Source organism: Phyllobates terribilis, unplaced genomic scaffold (genome assembly GCF_046119375.1).
Source record: "Phyllobates terribilis strain yellow unplaced genomic scaffold, ASM4611937v1 Scaffold_7__3_contigs__length_470593459, whole genome shotgun sequence".
Classification (NCBI taxonomy): Eukaryota; Metazoa; Chordata; class Amphibia; order Anura; family Dendrobatidae; genus Phyllobates; species Phyllobates terribilis.
This window is the reverse complement of record NW_027362767.1, coordinates 30,707,543-30,734,498: the sequence shown is the minus strand read 5'-3', so window position 1 is coordinate 30,734,498 and position 26,956 is coordinate 30,707,543. Positions and strand designations below refer to the sequence as shown.

At 39.6% G+C, this 26,956-nt stretch overlaps 1 protein-coding gene across 1 annotated transcript in view; it reads right to left on the bottom strand.

Moving 5' to 3' along the window:
- Nucleotides 1-3,585: 3,585 nt before the first annotated feature.
- The window catches only part of CUNH14orf132 (chromosome unknown C14orf132 homolog), a 101,471-nt gene continuing 78,100 nt past the window's right edge, over nt 3,586-26,956 (bottom strand). The window contains exon 2 of the mRNA XM_073638351.1: nt 3,586-7,463. Coding sequence (XP_073494452.1) covers nt 7,239-7,463 — 225 coding nt within the window. The 3' untranslated portion in view covers nt 3,586-7,238. The remainder of the gene's footprint in view (nt 7,464-26,956) is intronic.

The following is a 26,956-nucleotide window of genomic DNA, read 5'->3' as shown; positions in this document are numbered from 1 at the left end:
CTTTAGAGATGAAATACTTGGACCAGAGCAGCAGAGATGCACTTACAGGGGCTCTCTGGTGAAAACAAGTAATCACCTCTGCACAGGATCAGTGATAATATTGATTGGTGGGGGTCTGACTGCTGGGACACAATCGGCAGAATGTGGAGCTTTTCTCCCCATTAGACTGGAGCTCATGTGAGATGCGACCACTGATCCATTCATTCTCTCAGTGGCTGTGAGCGCTGCTCTTTTTTGGAAGCCCTCAAGAGAATGAATGGAGCTGCGGTCAGACGTCCCACCTGTCGCTGCATTTTAAAATGGGGATAAGTGTCCTGTCAGGGATAAAACTTCCCCATTCTTCCGATAGCTGCATTTTCCAATGTTCGGACCCAAACGATCAATAAGTTATCTCCTATCCTGTGGAGCCCATGGATCGGTGATAACTTGTTTTAACCAAAGAACCTCTTTACTGCAAACTACCGTCATTGTACATCTCAGTTAGTGTCGCACAGTAGATGTGCAGGAGCCGCCAGTCAATGCTCCACTATAACAGGGATAGCGGATAACAGATATTTGCATATGGCTGTAGGTGGGCCCCTAGAGTCAATTACCCCTGTGGGCCCCAGACACCCCAGTCCGACCCTGATTGCATACATTTCCCTGAGCACTTTCCCAGGTCAGGCTGTTACATGTATCGGTCTAGTAACCTGTGTCTGTATTCTGTGCCTGGAGTCAGTCCTGGTTTTCTTTATTGTTGGTTGTTGTAAGTGTTATTTTCTTTCTGTTTTAAGCAATGTATAAAATGAAGTTTCGTTACTCTCACATCAGTAATTCTTTCCTTGCTGTTGATTTGTCGATTATTGGTGCATTATCCTGATGGGCTGAATCGTCTGTTTTCCGGAGATGTTACACATACACTGTGTCATGGATCACAGATCTACATTGGTTACATTTTTATTCTGATCATTTCATGTTGTTTTATTTTCCTTCTTTGTATCACTGCAGATATTTTTAGTTATGGTGGACACATTTTTTTCTCCCTTTTGCACTGTTTCCCCTCATGAAAGGAAAATCCTGTATTTGCAGCAGATGTTTCTCTGCCGTCTCTCGCCTTCTGCCAATTTAATTTGCTTTACCCATTTTCCGTCTTTGGAATAACTCTGACGCACTGATTTCAATGTCACACTGGCAGCTGAGCTCGGAATGGGCATCACAGGGCAGAGTTGTTCGCCTTATGTCATTTTCTAGCCAGACGCACACATCGTGCGGCCCCCGCTTTCCTTGGAGATGAGGAAATCATTGCCACCATTCCCAGGAATTCACCAATATTGTATCATTCAGGGTCAACCCGTCCTGGAATATTACTCACATCGGGGCACGTAATACTCCCATCCTCCTATCAATGTGATCTATGAGTTCACTTTTCTTTACCATGGTTTTTAACCAGTTGTGTAGCGTGAGGGGGCATTTACAAAATTCAATGGGGGAAGGGTTGTAGAATTTGTCCCTTACGGCTAAGGATAAGGATCCCATAATATAATAGTTATTAACAAAAAAAACACAAAAAATGGAATAAGACAAAAAAAAATTCTAACAATGTAAAAGAGGAGAAAAAAATAGAAATCCAAAGCACAAACTATAATTACATTTCCTTAAAATTCAACACATGATCTTGGGAAATAGTTTTGGACTTGATTAGGGCTCAGGGAGTGCAAAAGGTGCATGAGGTAGAAGGGGAAAATCCTTTCCTTGCCCTGGGTGCTGGGACCCTAGTTCCCTGGTGTTTATCTGGATCATTAGAAGGGGCAAAAACATTCCTATGTGTCATTAAAGGGGATATTTCCCATCCTGGGCCCCTTCCTGGTATAATATCCCCCATCCTGGGCCCCTTGCTGGTATAATAAATATACCCCATCCTGGGCCCCTTCCTGGTATAATATCCCCCATCCTGGGCCCCTTCCTGGTATATTGCCCCCATCCTGGGCACCTTTCTTCTATAATATCCCCCATCCTGGGCCCCTTCCTGGTATAATATCCCCATCCTGGTATAATATTCCCCATGCTAGGCCCCTTCCTGGTATAATATCCCCCATCCTGGACCCTTCCTGGTATTTTGACACCATCCTGGGCCCCTTCCTGGTATAATATCCCCCATCCTGGGCCCCTTCCTGGTATAATATCCCCCATCCTGGGCCCCTTCCTGGTATAATATCCCCCATCCTGGGCCCCTTCCTGGTATATTGCCCCCATCCTGGGCCCCTTTCTTCTATAATATCCCCCATCCTGGGCCCCTTCCTGGTATAATATTCCCCATGCTAGGCCCCTTCCTGGTATAATATCCCCCATCCTGGGTCCCTTCCTGGTATAATATCCCTCATCCTGTTTCCCTTCCTGGTATAATATCCCCATCCTGGGCCACTTCCTGGCATTTTGACCCCATCCTGGGCCCCTTGCTGGTATAATATCCCCATCCTGTGCCCCTTGCTGGTATAATATCCCCATCCTGGGCCCCTTCCTGGTATTCTGCCCCCATTCTGGGCCCCTTGCTGGTATAATTTCTCCATCCTGAGCCCCTTGCTGGTATAATATCCCCATCCATGCTGAATGTGCGTGCTCCGATGCACAACCACCTGAATAGGTGTGTTGGTGGGCTCCTCTTCCACACAGGCCCGGTGGCAGTCTCACCCTTGTTATGCCTCTAGCAATATAGCAAACTGCCTCTATGCTGCACAGACTTGTTTTCAGATCCACCCAGAAGGTAGTAGATACCTCCCAACAGTTCATTATTCATGGGACACATGACAAAATCTGATCAAGGCCCCTAAGCAATTAGTATTAATTCCCCTTAAAGGGGCTGAGGGACGTTTTGGTTTCCTCATAAAGCTCAAGATGCCTTTGTGAAAGCAAAGAAGCAATACATTGGATAAGACATTTAAATAAAAAAAATGTTATAGCGCCCCCTCAGGCTGTATACATGAATTGCCATATAAATACCATACATTTGTGTAAAGAATTGCTTTATCACTGTTTCATCCTGGCACAGAGGTAGAATTTCTGACTCGAGCACCATTGTATACTCCCCTCCCCCACGTGTGCTCGTTTCTCCACCGATCGCTTCCGTCTTTGCAGAATGCCGCTTACCTACATTTAATTAGATTTACCTTTTTAAGAAACAATTTGGAAACATCTCATTAAAAGACCAGGATCCACTTTCCCCTCTAAGACGTCACGTTAAATATTGATCGCCCTCGGAGAGAGAACATCAGAGATGGGAGCAATTAATTAAACATTAGGACTGAAGAGGCGGCCGACGGCTTCACGAAAACTCCGCCGGCCCTTATGGCGAAATGTATGTGCAATTATGGCAACCTGCTCCATCTTTACGGATGCAGAGGAATTTCCTTCATTATGTATTTATGGCGCTGTTGGATCGCTATTGCATATGACATTTAAAGGGGAACTGCACCTAAAATTAAATTCCTACAAACTTATGGCTGTGGTAGAAGATAAGACTGGTAAGATGTGTATGAGCTAGAAAAAAGGTCTTCAAAACAAAAAAAAAAAAAAAAGGATTTTGTCAACGCAGAATTAAACGAGCAAATATACTGTTATTGAATTCTTTATTTTTTTACTAGATTATATACATATACACGAAAATACGGTAAAAATTATTTCCAAATAAACGGCACATAAAAAAAGATATAATAATAATAAAGCACATAATCTGAGAATACATTAATCCCATAACTGTTAGAAAGATTCTTAATGCAGTGGAAATGCTTCCGGTCCATACAAATATAAGGACCATTTTATCATTGTGTTTTCGCAGAATTCTGGCAGTGTTTGAGCGACGCTTTTTACTTTTTTTTTTAATCTGTTTTTTGGCTATTTTCCTGAAATACCTTAGGTAGCAAGTTGACATTTAAAGAGGCTGTGCCTTTAAAACAACCATTTTTGAAACTAAAGACAGCCCCTACTGGAGATATAGGGTATTACATGGTGTCCATTCAAATGAGTAGGGAGTTAAAGGGGTTGCTTTCTTTAAAAATCAGCACAAAAAAATGGTCTACAGGCTGTGTGTGATATTGTACTTCAACTGCATTCACATCAATGTGGCTGGACTGTAATACCACACATAACCTGTAGATAGGTGTGCCGCTGTTTTTGGATGGTAGAAGCCATGTTGTTCTAATCCTGGAGCGTTTGCTCCCTGCTCTGTTAATTTATGTTAAAGTTAATTTATATCAGCTACAACAATTCAGAGCTGGCGTCAGAACCAATGGCTCCCGGGCACATGAAAAGCTGGGTACATTCGAGCTGGGATTTTGTTTGTTTCTGCTTTGTGCGATTAATTCTGGTTGTTGCAGATGCATCTGCAGGTGTAATGGACGAAATTAACGGCGTCGTAAAGATTGCACTTGGATTTACAGCCAAAGATGGGAGTAACATTGAGCCTTTATTACACCAGTGTCAGAGCAGCCTTATAGGGACGTCGTCATTGCACACGGTGCACCAAGCTAATTACCTGGCCGGGTGGGGTAAAAGAAGGAAAATTCACACATAACTAACTTGCTGTAAATGGATAGTTCAGTGATGAGGAAATCAACTCTGAATCCTTATGTGATTGAGGCTGCAAGTGCACGGGGTGGTCCGATTCTCAGAGAGTACATGGAGGGGGCAGACTCTCAGAAAGTGCAATGAGAGGGGCCAATTCTGAGAGAGTGCATGGAGAGGGGGCATACTCTCAAAAAGTGCACCATTCTCAGAAAGTGCACTGAGGGGGGCCGATTCTGAGAGAGTGCATGGAGAGGGGGCATACGCTCAAAAAGTGCACCATTCTCAGAAAGTGCACCGAGGGGGTCGATTCTCAAGAGGTGCACCGAAAGTGGCCCAATAATCAGAAAGTGCATCATTCTCAGAAAGTGCACTGAGGGCGGGCAGACTTTCAGAAAGTGCACTGAGGGCAGGCAGACTGTCAGAAAGTGCACTGAGGGCAGGCAGACTGTCAGAAAGTGCACTGAGGGCAGGCAGACTGTCAGAAAGTGCACTGAGGGCAGGCAGACTGTCAGAAAGTGCACTGAGGGCAGGCAGACTGTCAGAAAGTGCACTATTCTTAGAAAGTGCAACTATGATGGTCTAATTCTCATACAGTGCACCTAGTGCAGACTCACTCAGAGGGTGGGCACACTCTAAGAAAGTGCATGAAGGGCGGGTACACTCTCAGAAAGTGCACGGAGGACGGGTACACTCTCGGAAAGTACACAGAGGGCGGGTACACTCTCAGAAAGTGCACATAGTGTGGACAGACTCTCAAAGAGTGCATAGAGGGCACACTCACTCTCAGAAAGTGCCCCGAGTTCGGGACGATTCTCATTAAGTGCACTGAGGGTAGGCCATCTCTCAGAAAGTGCATCCAGAGCAAGTGAATTTCCAGCTAATGCACCATAACTTAGTGTAGCGCCATCCTTATGTGCTTGATTAACATGAGTCCAGCTCTGCTCCGTGAGTGAGTGCTATTGTAAGTGAAATCTTATATATGCACCATGCTTTCTTACTCATTTTCATGTGTTGTGCATTCATGCCAATTCTTTCCTTTGTGGACAAAGGCATGGCTGATCAGGCACATGAGCCTGATTTTGCTGACTTGTCCACAAAAAGAAACTGCAGATGCGCCTGGCCAGGAATGAATGAAGACTGTGCAAGATTCTCCAGCAGAATCAGTGAAGTTGCAGAGTTCAACAGGTGTAAATCAAGCACATTGGGGTGACGCGAGGAAGGGAATAATACAAGAAACACAGCACTGTCCAGGAACACGCTGGCGCTCATTATCGTAAAGATTCAGAAATAGTTTTCTCAGCAATGAAATATCCGTTTTCAGGCAGGAACGTACTTGTGAACTTTGCTTTTGCTACCCTAACAATAGATTTCCCTTGAAATCGGCAGTTATTTGGTATAATTCTCTACCTTTAGTTTACAACTAAACTTATCAAAAAAATTGTTTAAAAAATTAGAACTATTTTTCTTTTTACCGAGCATTAAACAATTCTATGAATTGAAATATTTATTTAAATTTATTTTATGTTTTGTTTTTAATTAAAACTTTCTAAAAAAACAAAACAAAAAACTTTACGTCCAGTATCCAACATAATAAATTTTCGCTTTTAAAACTAGATTTCTTTTTAAAATTTACAAAAAAATTCCTTTCGACAATCTTGAAAGATTCTAATAAAAATGATCCCGTAAAACCTTTTGTAGCATTTATAATTGTCAACCTACAAAATGCCAAGAGAAGAATTAAAGCCCTTATTAATTTACACAAATCGGTTTCATAGAATAAATCAATTTGGTGTATGATGGAGCCTTGTTAAATCGGCACAATGACATCAAGCAGGATTGGATAAGTGACATCATCTTTCGGGAGCGATGACATCACTTATTAAGACAAAAGCTGTTTGTGGTGCAGATTGATACATTCTACTCCACTGATTGTATCAGGCAGGAATCCATAGGGAAAACCTGTTGTATGTATGGGGCAGAATGGATGCCTGTCGGGGCCCCAACAGATGCTGGACCCTTGGGCACTGCTGCTTATCTGACCTGACCATGTAAATCAGGCATTCGGGCATTACTTAACTTCATTTTGGTTGCTCTTTGGAAACTGTCATATTTCTCAGAGCCAGATAATTAGTTAATTAGCTTATGACGCATGTTTTCTTCTGTCTGCAGCTGGGAATTTACTTAATTAATATCCCTTTAGATATCCACAGACTAAATAAAATGAGGCTGGTTTATCCCTCTTTGTCCTGATTTACCCCTACACAACCCGCGTAGGTTAGAAGAGCAGAGCATGAGTTAGACTCTTGGGTTGTGCGCACCCATTCCTTACCCCATGGTGGTTCCTAAAGAAATAGAATGGAATGTAGTTGGGACTTACCAACCCATTGTTCCCACACCATGAGCCCCATGGCATCCAAAGAGGCAACTTAAATGGCATATATGGTCTAGCTCACAATAAGACATGTAACAATAGTTATAAGTCCAGCTCAAGTCCGAGGCTCCACGCTACGCAGCCTATGTGACCGCACAGCACATTAACTTACTTCCTTTGTACAGTGAAACATTGTTTCTCTTTGTTAAATGTTTCATGATCTTTTCTTTTTCAGTCTGACAGGACGTAAATTATGAACACCAGTAAGAACATCAATAAAAAATACTGTCTGTGCCTCGTAGCACCATTGCCCACAGTTCCATCCTTCTTAAAAAGTAAAGGCGTAGACCACTCCCACCACTACGATATTTCCAATAGTGGCGATAATCGCAATCCATAACAATATAGCGTCATTGGAGGAGCGAGCTGGTTCTTCAGGGGGAATGGGGGCAGATGAGGCGGCGTGGACGTTGGCCGATGAGTTGAAAAGGGAATATTCCGTTCCAAATTCCTCATTCGGAGAGTCCATAAAAGCCCCTCCCATAACAGGGAGCTGTTGGGGGAAAAAGAAAGGTGATCAGGACAGTATTCTCATAGGGACAACTGTAAATAAACATAAAACATTGTAAAACATAAAATGTTATAGGACAGTGATGGGGTTTCTTAGCTTTTGCAAAAAAAACACTGCTAAAAGTAAAAAAATTGCAACAGATGGAAGCACAACATTTTTGCACCACTAGTCTTAGCAATAATTGGTCCTTAAAGAAAATCTGTCAGGAAGAATTGGCACAGAAAACTATTTATATACTCATGTAGCTCTTTCAATGATAAGTTCAGCAATAGCTTTACATGGACAGTCCGTTCCTCTGTTACTGAGAAATGAGCATCTGAATTAATATGCAAGTGAGGCTAAAGGACTATGGTAGATCTGAAGCCACTGTCACTCCAGCTCTGTTCCCCACCCAGCAGCTCCTCATTTCTGCATAATGAATGACTCCTTTGCCTGAGGTCACACAGCACACTGTTAGTCAATGTCATAGAGAACAATTAAACATCCATAAGACATCTACAGAGAGGGAATAAAAATCATATATAAATGATTGGTGGTGGCAGCTTGTAGTTCTTTTGTTATTGCAGAGCTGGCAGTGATCGTACAGGAGGTATATACATATATTCCATGAGCTACCATCGGAGGTATATATACCATATGCTCACTGTTAGTTCCCCAATAACCGGCCTAGTATTGGAAGCAGCCGCTGCCTTGTCAATCACTGGTCAGTCAATTGCATAATTGTAACGGTGGGATCTCTGTCATCTTTCCGCTGTCATCTGTGAAAAGGTGATAATAGTAGTGGGATCTGTGTATCCGTGACAGTCAATCAGGGAGAAGAGGGGCTGGACGGGAAATAGAGCTCAAGTGACAGACGTTTCAGATTTACCATAGCTTTTCAGCCTAATTTTCAAGTCAATTCAAACACTGATTTCTCAGAAATGGAGGAATGGACCGGACATGTAAAGGTATTGCTTGACCTGTCTTTGAAACAACCACATGAACATTTTGGGGGATGAAATCCTGCCGACAGATTCACAGATTCCTTTTATCTAATAGGCAGATGGGGCAATACAAAAGCAGTTATGGTATATATACTGTTTCCACATAAAAAGCTGTTTTATAGACTTTCATTATTGTTTTAAGTTCAAAATTTCAAATATTTTAAACACCATATCTGTAATGATATACTGCCTTCAATAAGGGACATGTATCAATTGTCTTCATTATTTTAATATGTATTTTTGTTGAAATGCAAATGAAAACATAAATTTGAAAGAAAATAGTATTTTACCAGTTATATTCTTGAACATAGGAGCAGTATTATAGTAGTTATATTCTTGAACATAGGAGCAGTATTATAGTAATTATATTCTTGTACATAGGAGCAGTATTATAGTAATTATATTCTTGTACATAGGAGCAGTATTATAGTAATTATATTCTTGTACATAGGGGCAGTATTATAGTAATTATATTCTTGTACATAGGAGCAGTATTATAGTAGTTATATTCTTGTATATAGGGGCAGTATTATAGTAGTTATATTCTTGTACATAGGGTGCAGTATTATAGTAGTTATATTCTTGTATATAGGAGCAGTATTATAGTAGTTATATTCTTGTATATAGGAGCAGTATTATAGTAGGTATATTCTTGTACATAGGGGACAGTATTATAGCAGTTATATTCTTGTACATAGGAGCAGTATTATAGTAGTTATATTCTTATACATAGGGGCAGTATTATAGTAGTTATATTCTTGTACATGGGGGGCAGTATTATAGTAGTTATATTCTTGTACATAGGAACAGTATTATAGTAGTTATATTCTTGTACATAGGAGGCAGTATTATAGTAGTTATATTCTTGTACATAGGGGGCAGTATTATAGTAGTTATATTCTTGTACACAGGAGCTGTATTATAGTAGTTATATTCTTGTACATAGGCGCAGTATTATAGTAGTTATATTCTTGTACATAGGGGGCAGTATTATAGTAGCTATATTCTTGTACACAGGAGCTGTATTATAGTAGTTATATTCTTGTACATAGGCGCAGTATTATAGTAGTTATATTCTTGTACATAGGGGGCAGTATTATAGTAGCTATATTCTTGTACATAGGGGGCAGTATTATAGTAGTTATATTCTTGTACATAGGAGCAGTATTATAGTAGTTATATTCTTGTACAAAGAGGCAGTATTATAGTAGTTATATTCTTGTACATAGGGGCAGTATTATAGTAGTTATATTCTTGTACATAGGGGGCAGTATTATAGTAGTTATATTCTTGTACACAGGAGCTGTATTATAGTAGTTATATTCTTGTACATAGGCGCAGTATTATAGTAGTTATATTCTTGTACATAGGGGGCAGTATTATAGTAGCTATATTCTTGTACATAGGGGGCAGTATTATAGTAGTTATATTCTTGTACATAGGAGCAGTATTATAGTAGTTATATTCTTGTACATAGGAGCAGTATTATAGTAGTTATATTCTTGTACATAGAGGCAGTATTATAGTAGTTATATTCTTGTACATAGGAGCAGTATTATAGTAGTTATATTCTTGTACATAGGCGCAGTATTATAGTAGTTATATTCTTGTACATAGGGGGCAGTATTATAGTAGCTATATTCTTGTACATAGGGGGCAGTATTATAGTAGTTATATTCTTGTACATAGGAGCAGTATTATAGTAGTTATATTCTTGTACATAGGAGCAGTATTATAGTAGTTATATTCTTGTACATAGAGGCAGTATTATAGTAGTTATATTCTTGTACATAGGAGCAGTATTATAGTAGTTATATTCTTGTACATAGGAGCAGTATTATAGTAGTTATAGTCTTGTACATAGGAGCAGTATTATAGTAGTTATATTCTTGTACATAGAGGCAGTATTATAGTAGTTATATTCTTGTACATAGGGGCAGTTTTATAGTAGATATATTCTTGTACATAGGGACAGTATTATAGTAGTTATACAGTTATATGGCAAAGTTTGGGCACCCCTATTAATCTTAAGCTTAATGTTTTATAAAAATTGGTGTTTTTGCAACAGCTATTTCAGTTTGATATATGTAATAACTGTTGGACACAGTAATGTTTCTGCCTTGAAATGAGGTTTATTGTACTAACAGAAAATGTGCAATCTGCATTCAAACAAAATTTGACAGGTGCATAAGTATGGGCACCCTTATCATTTTCTTGTTTTAAATACTCCTACCTACTTTTTACTGACTTACTAAAGCACTTTTTTTGGTTTTGTAACCTCATTGAGCTTTGAACTTCATAGCCAGGTGTATGCAATCATGAGAAAAGCTACTTAAAGTGGCCACTTGCAAGTTGTTCTCCTGTTTAAATCTCCTCTGAAGAGTGGCATCATGGGCTCCTCAAAACAACTGTCAAATGATCTGAAAACAAAGATTATTCAACATAGTTGTTCAGGGGAAGGATACAAAAATCTGTCTCAGAGATTTAACCTGTCAGTTTCCACTGTGAGGAACATAGTAAGGAAATGGAAGAACACAGGGACAGTTCATGTTAAGGCCAGAAGTGGCAGGCCAAGAAAAACATCAGAAAGGCAGAGAAGAAGAATGGTGAGATCAGTCAAGGACAATCCTCAGACCACCTCCAGAGAGCTGCAGCATCAACTTGCTGCAGATGGTGTCATTGTGCATCGCTCAACTATACAACCATGGGAGAGTGATGCGAAAGAAGCCGTTTCTGCAAGCACGCCACAAACAGAGTCGGCTGAGGTATGCAAAAACACATTTGGAGAAGCCAATTTCTTTTTGGAAGAAGGTCCTGTGGACTGATGAAACCAAGATTGAGTTGTTTGGTCATACAAAAGGCGTTATGCATGGCGGAAAAAAAAAACACTGCATTCCAAGAAAAATACTTGCTACCCACAGTAAAATTTGGTGGAGGTTCCATCATGCTTTGGGGCTGTGTGGCCAATGCCGGCACCGGGAATCTTGTTAAAGTTGAGGGACGCATGGATTCCACTCAGTATCAGCAGATTCTTGACAATAATGTTCAAGAATCAGTGATAAAGTTGAAGTTACGCAGGGGATGGATCTTTCAGCAAGACAATGATCCAAAACACCGCTCCAAATCTACTCAGGCATTCATGCAGAGGAACAATTACAATGTTCTGGAATGGCCATCCCAGTCCCCAGACCTGAATATCATTGAACATCTGTGGGATCATTTGAAGAGGGCTGTCCATGCTCGGCGACCATCAAACTTAACTGAACTGGAATTGTTTTGTAAAGAGGAATGGTCAAAAATACCTTCATCCAGGATCCAGGAACTCATTAAAAGCTACAGGAAGTGACTAGAGGCAAAAGGAGGATCTACTAAATATTAATGTCACTTTTCTGGTGAGGTGCCCATACTTATGCACCTGTCAAATTTTGTTGAATGCAGATTGCACATTTTCTGTTAGTACAATAAACCTCATTTCAAGGCAGAAACATTACTGTGTCCAACAGTTATTACAGATATCAAACTGAAATAGATGTTGCAAAAACACCAATTTTTATAAAACATTAAGCTTAAGATTAATAGGGGTGCCCAAACTTTTTCATATAACTGTATTCTTGTACATAGGAGCAGTATTATAGTAGTTATATTCTTGTACATAGGGAGCAGTATTATAGTAGTTATATTCTTGTACATAGGGGCAGTATTATAGTAGTTATATTCTTGTACATAGGGGCAGTATTATAGTAGTTATATTCTTGTACATAGGGGGCAGTATTATAGTAGTTATATTCTTGTACATAGCAGCAGTATTCTAGTAGTTATATTCTTGTACCTAGGGGCAGTATTATAGTAGCAATATTCTACTGTATAGGGGGCAGTATTATAGTAATTATATTCTTGTACATAGGGGCAGTATTATAGTAGTTATATTCTTGTATATAGGGTGCAGTATTATAGTAATTATATTCTTGTACATAGGAGCTGTATTATAGTAGTTATATTCTTGTATATAGGAGCAGTATTATAGTAGTTATATTCTTGTATATAGGGTGCAATACTATAGTAATTATATTCTTGTACATAGGAGCAGTATTATAGGAGTTATATTCTTGTACATAGGAGCAGTATTATAGTAGTTAAATTCTTGTACATAGGGGCAGTATTATAGTAGTGATATTCTTGTACATAGGAGCAGTATTATAGTAGTTATATTCTTGTACATAGAGGTAGTATTATAGTAGTTATATTCTTGTACATAGGGGCAGTATTATAGTAGTGATATTCTTGTACATAGGAGCAGTATTATAGTAGTTATATTCTTGTACATAGGGGCAGTATTATAGTAGTTATATTCTTGTACATAGGAGCAGTATTATAGTAGTGATATTCTTGTATATAGGGAGCAGTATTATAGTAGTTATATTCTTGTACATAGGAGCAGTATTATAGTAGTTATATTCTTGTACATAGGGGCAGTATTATATTAGTTATATTCTTGTACATAGGAGCAGTATTGTAGTAGTTATATTCTTGTACATAGGAGCGGTATTATAGTAGTTATATTCTTGTACATAGGAGCAGTATTATAGTTATTATATTCTTGTACATAGGGGCAGTATTATAGTAGTTATATTCTTGTACATAGGAGCAGTATTATAGCAGTTATATTCTTGTACATAGGAGCAGTATTATAGTAGTTATATTCCTGTAGATAGGAGCAGTATTATAGTAGTTATATTCTTGTACATAGGAGCAGTATTATAGTAGTTATATTCTTGTACATAGGGCAGTATTATAGTAGTTATATTCTTGTACATAGGAGCAGTATTATAGTAGTTTTATTCTTGTATATAGGAGTATAAAAGTAGTTATATTCTTGTACATAGGGGCAGTATTATAGTAGTTATATTCTTGTACATAGGAGCAGTATTCTAGTAGTTTTATTCTTGTTCATAAGAGCAGTATTATAGTAATTTGTCATTGAAAAGATTAAGATCAATAACCCACTCTGGTGAGGGAGCATTCAACCCCCCCATCCTCTCGCGTACCAAATTTCAAAGAGACAAGAGATGGCATTCTAAGCCCCTTGATGTAGAATTGCATAGTGGACATAGGGAAGTGACAAATGTACTTAACATTCCATTTGAAGCCCAGACTCTCCGCAGTGCCAAGGTGGCTGAAAGAGTTTATTGTGAAAGACTGAGATTTATAGATTGGACTGGTAATTAGACAGGAGAGATCTTTTTTGGGGTTCAGATAACAAAAGAGGCATGTGTTTAAACATAGATAGAGAAGTGGAAGTGTCTTTTTTATCCCCCAGTAAGACCTCTTACATTTTGAATGAAAGGGAAGTGAATATCTAACACCTTTTAGAGCTATTGTTCCTCCAGGATGAGCTTCTTTCCATAAAAACATCTTTGGTAGCCAGTAGGGCACGGTTGGAAAGTTATGAATATCGGGGTTTTTTGTATAGATCCGATATCGATGGGACATACATTTTCAGCTTCAGGGCTAATCGGGGAAGAATTTGCATGTTTTCTCAAAATTGTAACACCTGCCTATTAACCCCAAATTAATAGTGGATAGATAACTGACACCAGCCATGACATGTTTACTATCTATGGAAAGGTAAAATCCCAATAAAAAATATGTCGGCGATCTCGAACTTCTGCGATCGTCAGAAGAGATGATATCTAATAAGTTGGGAATTTCATAAAATCTTGAAGTGCTGAGAACATCCCACAACCGGGCCCACGTGAGGTCATCAAGGAGAGGTGCAGGGGAGGTCTGGGTGGCAGAGGTGCAAATGCCCCCCCAGGCCGGTCCCCCCAGCAGCTGTTTTGGGCTGCCCGACCGTTTTTTGCTTTACAAGCCGGGTGCCGTCCCTGTAAATATAAACTTGTACAAGTGCCGGCCGGATCTCTGTATTGCAGACAAGCCAGCACCGTCTGCAGAACTGACATCACCCAGCATGCCTCTGGCCGGCAAGAGAGTTTGAAAGCAGCCTGGAAAGGATCAGCACAGGCCAAGGTGAGGCAGGAGGTCTCTGACTCTGATGTTTCCACAGTGATAGCATCACGCTCACCTCTTGGTATGTTCACAGCTCCTGGTCTGTCTGCAGTTTCTCTGTGGTATTGTCTGATTTATTGCAACAGCTTGGACCTTCACACAGATCGGGTCGCGCTGTCAGTGGGGTCATCGGCTCCAGCGTTACCTGATCTGTATGGAAGTTCAGTCTGCAGGAATAAATCACAGTGAAGATCAGATAAAGAATGCAGGCAGGCAGGCAGGACCCTGCACTGACTTATCCTCTGCCTACAGGACATCATGTATTATATACAGATCCATATATTATAGCATGTGAGATCCTGTAGGCAGAGGATCAGTCAGTGCATATAACACTGTATACCTGTGCACAGTATAACACATTCAGTCTACACATTGTTATATACCATCTGAGGTTTGTAGCCTCAGTACATCATATGCTAACCTGTATATTGGTTTTGCTTCACTGTGTGCACAGACATCAGAAGGCTCATGGTGTAACCAGAGTTTCATGGGCCCCAATGCAAAATTTGGACTGAAATAATGCCCTCTTCCTGTAATAATGTCCCCATCCTGTAATAATATCTCTGTCCTGTAATAGTGTCCCCATCCTGTAATATCTCCGTCCTGTAATAATGTCCCCACCTGTACTAATATCTCCATCCTGTAATAATGTCCCCATCCTGTAATAATATCTCTGTCCTGTAATAGTGTCCCCATCCTGTAATATCTCCGTCCTGTAATAATGTCCCCACCTGTACTAATATCTCCATCCTGTAATAATGTCCCCATCCTATAATAATATCTCTGTCCTGTAATAATGTCCCCATCCTGTACTAATGTCTCCATCCTGTAATAATGTCCCCACCTGTACTAATATCTCCATCCTGTAATAATGTCCCCATCCTGTAATAATATCTCTGTCCTGTAATAATGTCCCCATCCTGTACTAATATCTCCATCCTGTAATAATGTCCCCATCCTGTAATAATATCTCTGTCCTGTAATAATGTCACCACCTGTAATAATATCTCCGTCCTGTAATAATGTCTTCATCCTGTAATGATATCTCCATCCTGTAATAATGTCCCCATCCTGTAATAATATCTCTGTTCCTGTAATAATGTCCGTACCTGTAATAATATCTCGTCCTGTAATAATGTCCCCACCTGTAATAATATCTCCGTCCTGTAATAATGTCCCCATCCTGTAATAATATCTCCGTCCTGTAATAATGTCCCCATCCTGTAATAATGTCCCCACCTGTAATAATATCTCCGTCCTGTAATAATGTCCCCACCTGTAATAATATCTCCGTCCAGTAATAATGTCCCCACCTGTAATAATATCTCCGTCCAATAATAATGTTCCCACCTGTAATATCTCCATCCTGTAATAATGTCCCCACGTGTAATAATATCTCCGTCCTGTAATAATGTCCCCATCCTGTAATAATATCTCCGTCCTGTCATAATGTCCCCACCTGTAATAATATCTCCATCCTGTAATAATGTCCCCACCTGTAATAATATCTCCGTCCTCTAATAATGTCCTCATCCTGTAATAATATCTCCATCCTGTAATAATGTCCCCATCCTGTAATAATATCTCTGTCCTGTAATAATGTCACCACCTGTAATAATATTTCTGTCCTGTAATAATGTCCTCATCCTGTAATAATATCTCCATCCTGTAAGAATGTCCCCATCTTGTAATAATATCTGTCCTGTAATAATGTCCTCATCCTGTAATAATATCTCTGTCCTGTAATAATGTCCCCACCTGTAATAATATCTCCGTCCTGTATTAATGTCCCCACCTGTAATAATATCTCCATCCTGTAATAATGTCCCCACCTGTAATAATATCTCCATCCTGTAATAATGTCCCCATCCTGTAATAATATCTCCATCCTGTAATAATGTCCCCACCTGTAATAATATCTCCATCCTGTAATAATGTCCCCACCTGTAATAATATCTCCGTCCTGTAATAATGTCCCCATCCTGTAATAATATCTCCATCCTGTAATAATGTCCCCACCTGTAATAATCTCCATCCTGTAATAATGTCCCCACCTGCAATAATTTCTCCATCCTGTAATAATGTCCCCACCTGTAATAATATCTCCATCCTGTAATAATGTCCCCACCTGTAATAATATCTCCGTCCTGTAATAATGTCCCCATCCTGGGCCCTGTATGTAATAATGTCCCTGTCCTGTAATATGTCCCTAACCTGTAATAGTATCTTTGTCCTGTAATAATGTCCCCATTCTGTAATAATATCTCCGTCCTGTAATAATGTCCACTGTCCTGGGCCCTGTATATAATAACCTTCCCGTCCTGTAATAATGTTTACATCCTGGGCCCTGTATGTAATAATGTCCCCATCCTGTAGTAGTATCTCCGTCCTGTAATAATGTCCCCATCCTGTACTAATATCTCAGTTCTGTAATAATGTCCCCATACTGTAATAATATCTCCATCCTGTAATATCTCCGTCCTGTAATAATGTCCCCATCCTGTAATAATATCTCTGTCCTGTAATAATGTCCCCATCCTGTAATAATATCTCCGTCGTGTAATAATGTCCCCATCCTGTAATAATATCTCCGTCGTGTAATAATGTCCCCACCTGTAATAATATCTCTGTCCTGTAATAATGTCCCCATCCTGTAATAATATCTCCATCCTGTAATAATGTCCCCATCCTGTAATAATATCTCAGTCCTGTAATAATGTCCCCATCCTGTACTAATATCTCCGTCCTGTAATAATGTCCTCATCCTGTAATAATATCTCCGTCCTGTAATAATGTCCCCACCTGTAATAATATCTCAGTCCTGTAATAATGTCCCCATCCTGTACTAATATCTCCGTCCTGTAATAATGTCCCCATCCTGTAATAATATCTCCGTCCTGTAATAATGTCCCCATCCTGTAATAATATCTCCGTCCTGTAATAATGTCCCCACCTGTAATAATATCTCCATCCTGTAATAATGTCCCCACCTGTAATAATATCTCCGTCCTCTAATAATGTCCTCATCCTGTAATAATATCTCCATCCTGTAATAATGTCCCCATCCTGTAATAATATCTCTGTCCTGTAATAATGTCACCACCTGTAATAATATTTCTGTCCTGTAATAATGTCCTCATCCTGTAATAATATCTCCATCCTGTAAGAATGTCCCCATCTTGTAATAATATCTGTCCTGTAATAATGTCCTCATCCTGTAATAATATCTCTGTCCTGTAATAATGTCCCCACCTGTAATAATATCTCCGTCCTGTATTAATGTCCCCACCTGTAATAATATCTCCATCCTGTAATAATGTCCCCACCTGTAATAATATCTCCATCCTGTAATAATGTCCCCATCCTGTAATAATATCTCCATCCTGTAATAATGTCCCCACCTGTAATAATATCTCCATCCTGTAATAATGTCCCCACCTGTAATAATATCTCCGTCCTGTAATAATGTCCCCATCCTGTAATAATATCTCCATCCTGTAATAATGTCCCCACCTGTAATAATCTCCATCCTGTAATAATGTCCCCACCTGCAATAATTTCTCCATCCTGTAATAATGTCCCCACCTGTAATAATATCTCCATCCTGTAATAATGTCCCCACCTGTAATAATATCTCCGTCCTGTAATAATGTCCCCATCCTGGGCCCTGTATGTAATAATGTCCCTGTCCTGTAATATGTCCCTAACCTGTAATAGTATCTTTGTCCTGTAATAATGTCCCCATTCTGTAATAATATCTCCGTCTTGTAATAATGTCCACTGTCCTGGGCCCTGTATATAATAACCTTCCCGTCCTGTAATAATGTTTACATCCTGGGCCCTGTATGTAATAATGTCCCCATCCTGTAGTAGTATCTCCGTCCTGTAATAATGTCCCCATTCTGTACTAATATCTCAGTTCTGTAATAATGTCCCCATCCTGTAATAATATCTCCATCCTGTAATATCTCCGTCCTGTAATAATGTCCCCATCCTGTAATAATATCTCTGTCCTGTAATAATGTCCCCATCCTGTAATAATATCTCCGTCGTGTAATAATGTCCCCATCCTGTAATAATATCTCCGTCGTGTAATAATGTCCCCACCTGTAATAATATCTCTGTCCTGTAATAATGTCCCCATCCTGTAATAATATCTCCATCCTGTAATAATGTCCCCATCCTGTAATAATATCTCAGTCCTGTAATAATGTCCCCATCCTGTACTAATATCTCCGTCCTGTAATAATGTCCTCATCCTGTAATAATATCTCCGTCCTGTAATAATGTCCCCACCTGTAATAATATCTCAGTCCTGTAATAATGTCCCCATCCTGTACTAATATCTCCGTCCTGTAATAATGTCCCCATCCTGTAATAATATCTCCATCCTGTAATAATGTCCCCATCCTGTAATAATATCTCCATCCTGTAATAATGTCCCCATCCTGTAATAATATCTCCATCCTGTAATAATGTCCCCACCTGTAATAATATCTCCGTCCTGTAATAATGTCCCCATCCTGTAATAATATCTCAGTCCTGTAATAATGTCCCCATCCTGTAATAATTTCTCCATCCTGTAATAATGTCCCCATGCTGTAATAATATCTCTGTCCTGTAATAATGTCCCCACCTGTAATAATATCTCTGTCCTGTAATAATGTCCCCATGCTGTAATAATATCTCTCTCCTGTAATAATGTCCCCATGCTGTAATAATATCTCTGTCCTGTAATAATGTCCCCATGCTGTAATAATATCTCTGTCCTGTAATAATGTCACCACCTGTAATAATATCTCCATCCTGTAATAATGTCCCCACCTGTAATAATATCTCCGTCCTGTAATAATGTCCCCATCCTGTAATAATATCTCAGTCCTGTAATAATGTCCCCATCCTGTAATAATTTCTCCATCCTGTAATAATGTCCCCATGCTGTAATAATATCTCTGTCCTGTAATAATGTCCCCACCTGTAATAATATCTGTCCTGTAATAATGTCCCCATGCTGTAATAATATCTCTGTCCTGTAATAATGTCCCCATCCTGTAATAATTTCTCCATCCTGTAATAATGTCCCCATCCTGTAATAATATCTCAGTCCTGTAATAATGTCCCCATCCTGTAATAATATCTCAGTCCTGTAATAATGTCCTCATGCTGTAATAATATCTCTGTCCTGTAATAATGTCCCCATGCTGTAATAATATCTCCGTCCAGTAATAATGTCCCCATCCTGTAATAATATCTCAGTCCTGTAATAATGTCCCCATCCTGTAATAATATCTCTGTCCTGTAATAATGTCCCCACCTGTAATAATATCTCTGTCCTGTAATAATGTCCCCATGCTGTAATAATATCTCTGTCCTGTAATAATGTCCCCATCCTGTAATAATGTCCCCATGCTGTAATAATATCTCTGTCCTGTAATAATGTCCCCACCTGTAATAATATCTCTGTCCTGTAATAATGTCCCCATCCTGTAATAATATCTCTGTCCTGTAATAATGTCCCCATCCTGTAATAATATCTCTGTCCTGTAATAATGTCCCCATCCTGTAATAATTTCTCCATCCTGTAATAATTTCTCCATCCTGTAATAATGTCCCCATCCTGTAATAATATCTCTGTCCTGTAATAATGTCCCCATCCTGTAATAATATCTCTGTCCTGTAATAATGTCCCCATCCTGTAATAATTTCTCCATCCTGTAATAATGTCCCCATCCTGTAATAATATCTCTGTCCTGTAATAATGTCCCCACCTGTAATAATATCTCTGTCCTGTAATAATGTCCCCATCCTGTAATAATTTCTCCATCCTGTAATAATGTCCCCATCCTGTAATAATATCTCTGTCCTGTAATAATGTCCCCATCCTGTAATAATATCTCTGTCCTGTAATAATGTCCCCATCCTGTAATAATTTCTCCATCCTGTAATAATGTCCCCATCCTGTAATAATATCTCTGTCCTGTAATAATGTCCCCATCCTGTAATAATATCTCTGTCCTGTAATAATGTCCCCATCCTGTAATAATTTCTCCATCCTGTAATAATGTCCCCACCTGTAATAATATCTCCATCCTGTAATAATGTCCCCATCCTGTAATAATATCTCCATCCTGTAATAATGTCCCCACCTGTAATAATATCTCCGTCCTGTAATAATGTCCCCATCCTGTAATAATATCTCAGTCCTGTAATAATGTCCACATCCTGTAATAATTTCTCCATCCTGTAATAATGTCCCCATGCTGTAATAATATCTCTGTCCTGTAATAATGTCCCCACCTGTAATAATATCTCTGTCCTGTAATAATGTCCCCATGCTGTAATAATATCTCTGTCCTGTAATAATGTCCCCATGCTGTAATAATATCTCTGTCCTGTAATAATGTCCCCATGCTGTAATAATATCTCTGTCCTGTAATAATGTCACCACCTGTAATAATATCTCCATCCTGTAATAATGTCCCCACCTGTAATAATATCTCCATCCTGTAATAATGTCCCCACCTGTAATAATATCTCCGTCCTGTAATAATGTCCCCATCCTGTAATAATATCTCTGTCCTGTAATAATGTCCCCATCCTGTAATAATTTCTCCATCCTGTAATAATGTCCCCATCCTGTAATAATATCTCTGTCCTGTAATAATGTCCCCATCCTGTAATAATTTCTCCATCCTGTAATAATGTCCCCACCTGTAATAATATCTCCATCCTGTAATAATGTCCCCATCCTGTAATATCTCCATCCTGTAATAATGTCCCCACCTGTAATAATATCTCCGTCCTGTAATAATGTCCCCATCCTGTAATAATATCTCAGTCCTGTAATAATGTCCCCATCCTGTAATAATTTCTCCATCCTGTAATAATGTCCCCATGCTGTAATAATATCTCTGTCCTGTAATAATGTCCCCACCTGTAATAATATCTCTGTCCTGTAATAATGTCCCCATGCTGTAATAATATCTCTGTCCTGTAATAATGTCCCCATGCTGTAATAATATCTCTGTCCTGTAATAATGTCACCACCTGTAATAATATCTCCGTCCTGTAATAATGTCCCCATCCTGTAATAATATCTCAGTCCTGTAATAATGTCCCCATCCTGTAATAATTTCTCCATCCTGTAATAATGTCCCCATGCTGTAATAATATCTCTGTCCTGTAATAATGTCCCCACCTGTAATAATATCTCTGTCCTGTAATAATGTCCCCATGCTGTAATAATATCTCTGTCCTGTAATAATGTCCCCATCCTGTAATAATTTCTCCATCCTGTAATAATGTCCCCATCCTGTAATAATATCTCAGTCCTGTAATAATGTCCCCATCCTGTAATAATATCTCAGTCCTGTAATAATGTCCTCATGCTGTAATAATATCTCTGTCCTGTAATAATGTCCCCATGCTGTAATAATTTCTCCATCCTGTAATAATGTCCCCATCCTGTAATAATATCTCTGTCCTGTAATAATGTCCCCACCTGTAATAATATCTCTGTCCTGTAATAATGTCCCCACCTGTAATAATATCTCTGTCCTGTAATAATGTCCCCATCCTGTAATAATATCTCAGTCCTGTAATAATGTCCCCATCCTGTAATAATATCTCTGTCCTGTAATAATGTCCCCACCTGTAATAATATCTCTGTCCTGTAATAATGTCCCCATGCTGTAATAATATCTCTGTCCTGTAATAATGTCCCCATCCTGTAATAATGTCCCCATCCTGTAATAATATCTCTGTCCTGTAATAATGTCCCCATCCTGTAATAATTTCTCCATCCTGTAATAATGTCCCCATCCTGTAATAATATCTCTGTCCTGTAATAATGTCCCCACCTGTAATAATATCTCTGTCCTGTAATAATGTCCCCACCTGTAATAATATCTCTGTCCTGTAATAATGTCCCCATCCTGTAATAATATCTCAGTCCTGTAATAATGTCCCCATCCTGTAATAATATCTCAGTCCTGTAATAATGTCCTCATGCTGTAATAATATCTCTGTCCTGTAATAATGTCCCCATGCTGTAATAATATCTCCGTCCAGTAATAATGTCCCCATCCTGTAATAATATCTCAGTCCTGTAATAATGTCCCCATCCTGTAATAATATCTCTGTCCTGTAATAATGTCCCCACCTGTAATAATATCTCTGTCCTGTAATAATGTCCCCATGCTGTAATAATATCTCTGTCCTGTAATAATGTCCCCATCCTGTAATAATGTCCCCATGCTGTAATAATATCTCTGTCCTGTAATAATGTCCCCACCTGTAATAATATCTCTGTCCTGTAATAATGTCCCCATCCTGTAATAATATCTCTGTCCTGTAATAATGTCCCCATCCTGTAATAATATCTCTGTCCTGTAATAATGTCCCCATCCTGTAATAATTTCTCCATCCTGTAATAATGTCCCCATCCTGTAATAATATCTCTGTCCTGTAATAATGTCCCCATCCTGTAATAATATCTCTGTCCTGTAATAATGTCCCCATCCTGTAATAATTTCTCCATCCTGTAATAATGTCCCCATCCTGTAATAATATCTCTGTCCTGTAATAATGTCCCCACCTGTAATAATATCTCTGTCCTGTAATAATGTCCCCATCCTGTAATAATTTCTCCATCCTGTAATAATGTCCCCATCCTGTAATAATATCTCTGTCCTGTAATAATGTCCCCATCCTGTAATAATATCTCTGTCCTGTAATAATGTCCCCATCCTGTAATAATTTCTCCATCCTGTAATAATGTCCCCACCTGTAATAATATCTCTGTCCTGTAATAATGTCCCCATCCTGTAATAATATCTCTGTCCTGTAATAATGTCCCCATGCTGTAATAATATCTCTGTCCTGTAATAATGTCCCCATCCTGTAATAATGTCCCCATGCTGTAATAATATCTCTGTCCTGTAATAATGTCCCCACCTGTAATAATATCTCTGTCCTGTAATAATGTCCCCATCCTGTAATAATATCTCTGTCCTGTAATAATGTCCCCATCCTGTAATAATATCTCTGTCCTGTAATAATGTCCCCATCCTGTAATAATTTCTCCATCCTGTAATAATGTCCCCATCCTGTAATAATATCTCTGTCCTGTAATAATGTCCCCATCCTGTAATAATATCTCTGTCCTGTAATAATGTCCCCATCCTGTAATAATTTCTCCATCCTGTAATAATGTCCCCATCCTGTAATAATATCTCTGTCCTGTAATAATGTCCCCACCTGTAATAATATCTCTGTCCTGTAATAATGTCCCCATCCTGTAATAATTTCTCCATCCTGTAATAATGTCCCCATCCTGTAATAATATCTCTGTCCTGTAATAATGTCCCCATCCTGTAATAATATCTCTGTCCTGTAATAATGTCCCCATCCTGTAATAATTTCTCCATCCTGTAATAATGTCCCCACCTGTAATAATATCTCTGTCCTGTAATAATGTCCCCATCCTGTAATAATATCTCTGTCCTGTAATAATGTCCCCATCCTGTAATAATATCTCTGTCCTGTAATAATGTCCCCATCCTGTAATAATATCTCTGTCCTGTAATAATGTCCCCATCCTGTAATAATATCTCTGTCCTGTAATAATGTCCCCATCCTGTAATAATATCTCTGTCCTGTAATAATGTCCCCATCCTGTAATAATATCTCTGTCCTGTAATAATGTCCCCATCCTGTAATAATATCTCTGTCCTGTAATAATGTCCCCATCCTGTAATAATTTCTCCATCCTGTAATAATGTCCCCATCCTGTAATAATATCTCTGTCCTGTAATAATGTCCCCATCCTGTAATAATATCTCTGTCCTGTAATAATGTCCCCATCCTGTAATAATTTCTCCATCCTGTAATAATGTCCCCACCTGTAATAATATCTCTGTCCTGTAATAATGTCCCCATCCTGTAATAATATCTCTGTCCTGTAATAATGTCCCCATCCTGTAATAATATCTCTGTCCTGTAATAATGTCCCCATCCTGTAATAATATCTCTGTCCTGTAATAATGTCCCCATCCTGTAATAATATCTCTGTCCTGTAATAATGTCCCCATCCTGTAATAATATCTCTGTCCTGTAATAATGTCCCCATCCTGGCATTTTCCTGCAACACATTTATACACAAAAAATAAACAATTCCTCTCACCTTTCCTCGCTCCCGCTGTGGTCGGCGTCTTCTTTCTTCTCCATAACCGCGCAGGTGGGGGGGCGAGCGGCACATGGCAGTGACATCATTAGCTATACACAACAGGCGTGCCGACGTCAGCTGCCGCTTCTGATAGGCCAGCGGTCACTAGAGCAAATTCAGCAGCAGACTAGGCAGGCGTCAGCGGACCCCCTAACTCCACGGGCCTGGCCGTGATCGCACCCTCTGCGACCAGGATCGTTTATGCCCCTTCAGATATTATATACAGGATAATATGCGACTGGTGTAATATCTGATGTCTGTACTCATATCATATACCAGTCACGTATTGTCCCATTTGCTGTATACATTATACTATACATCCTATGGTATATACACGGTAATATGTGACTGATATATATCCTATACGATGACCTTTTTTCATTGTTGTGAGGTACAAGTATATATTGGAGATTGGGTTGAGCGAGTATTTTTGAAATAATAAAAAAAAAAAACTTAAAAAGGTATTCACAGGTACAATAAGAACATAGTACCCTATAGTTATGCGTGACCACCTTTACTCCAGGTATATGCCGTTTTTACATTGCTTTGCATTATGTTCATTGTTTTTTGTTTTTTTGCTGCACTATTTCAGGCAGATTCCACCTGAATAATATGTCATGTGCATATACCCTAAGGCAATGATCACCTGGAGCGTTTTTTTTATATAGTATCCGCTAAACCTATGAGACTTCAGAAATCTTATTGACACGCTTGTTTGTTTTTTTTCCTGACTGAATTTGAGAACTGCAACATTTTTTTAATCTGCAGCATGTCAATTGTTGCAGCATTTTTATGCAGCATTTTTTTCACCTGAGGAGTGAGAAAACTCCGAAAAACACAACAGCGTTTTTAGCAGCGTTTTTAGCAGCGTTTTTGGTGAATAAAACTAACTTTTTTAAACATGTACTATAGAGAAAGCACACATGTAATCCGCACTCATAAAGGCGTTTGAGCAATGATTCCTGTCACTGAAAACTTGCACGGTTCTTGCAAGAATTCTGTGCGGAGTTTTGAAAAATCAGACTCAGTGTTTTAATTTTGCTTATCTGGGACAATACTGTACGTGTAGCAGTTACACTCCCCCCATCTCTTGTTTTTCTGTCCTATCTTTTGTTTGGCAATGATGGCTGCAGCTGGAGAGCCCTGGTATAATCAGCAGACCAAGGACACTCTTATTGCCCTCTGTACAATGAGATAGATTGACTCCACAGGCAAAACCAAGCACCAAATGATTGCTGAACTGTTGCAAGGTGATGCAGAGCCAGTCCATCACCCAAGCCCTGATGAAGGGGAAGCCAGCCAAAGTGTAGGTGGCACTGCGGCAGAGGTCCCACCTGTGAATGCCAGCTTCCTCAGCAACCACCTGCAGATGGTCTTCCTGCAACCCGATGCAGACGATCATGAGTGATGTCTGAACCTGATTCAGCAGTACCGAGAGGCTGAGAGCCGACACTGAGGCTGAAAAAGCCAAGCTAGAGGCTGAGAGAGCCGAGCGTCAAGCTGAGTGACAGGCCCAGGCTGAGCGGGAGGAGCGAGAGTACCAGCTGGCGTTAGCACAAATCCAAAAGGAGACATCCACCCCATAGAACATGAGTCAAGTAATGTCTCCACCGTTAAACCAAGTCCTGAACATTTTCCTGTAATGGACAAGGACGGGGACTTGGACATATTTCTGCGGGGGTTTGAAAAAGCCTGCACACAGTACCAGCTGCCTTCGGACCAATGGGCCCAATATTTAACACCAGGGCTCTGAGGCAAAGCTCTGGAGTTATTCGCCTCTCTCCCTCGAGATCAAGTTGGAGACTACGAGGCCATCAAACAGGCCCTGATAAAAAAAAAGTACCAGTTGACACCAGAGGTGTACCACAAAAAATTCTGGGTCCTCCAACATGGATCACATGACAGCTATAGTGATGTGGTGGACGGGCTCAGAATAAACTTTGAGTAGTGGCTCCAAGGACTGTCAGTCACCACCTTGGAGGAACTGAAGTATCTGATGGTGAACGACCAATTTCTTCATCTTTGCCCTGTGAAGGTGCGACAGTTCGTGCTGGACCGGGAGCCAAAGGAGACCGCTAAGGCAGCACAGATGGCAGACATCTATGAGTCCAACTAAACACCTGAGGTACAGAAGTCTGACGTCGCCAGCTGGAAAGGCGGTAAGCCGACAACCAGCCCCAGTGCTCCTGCCAGCGAATCTT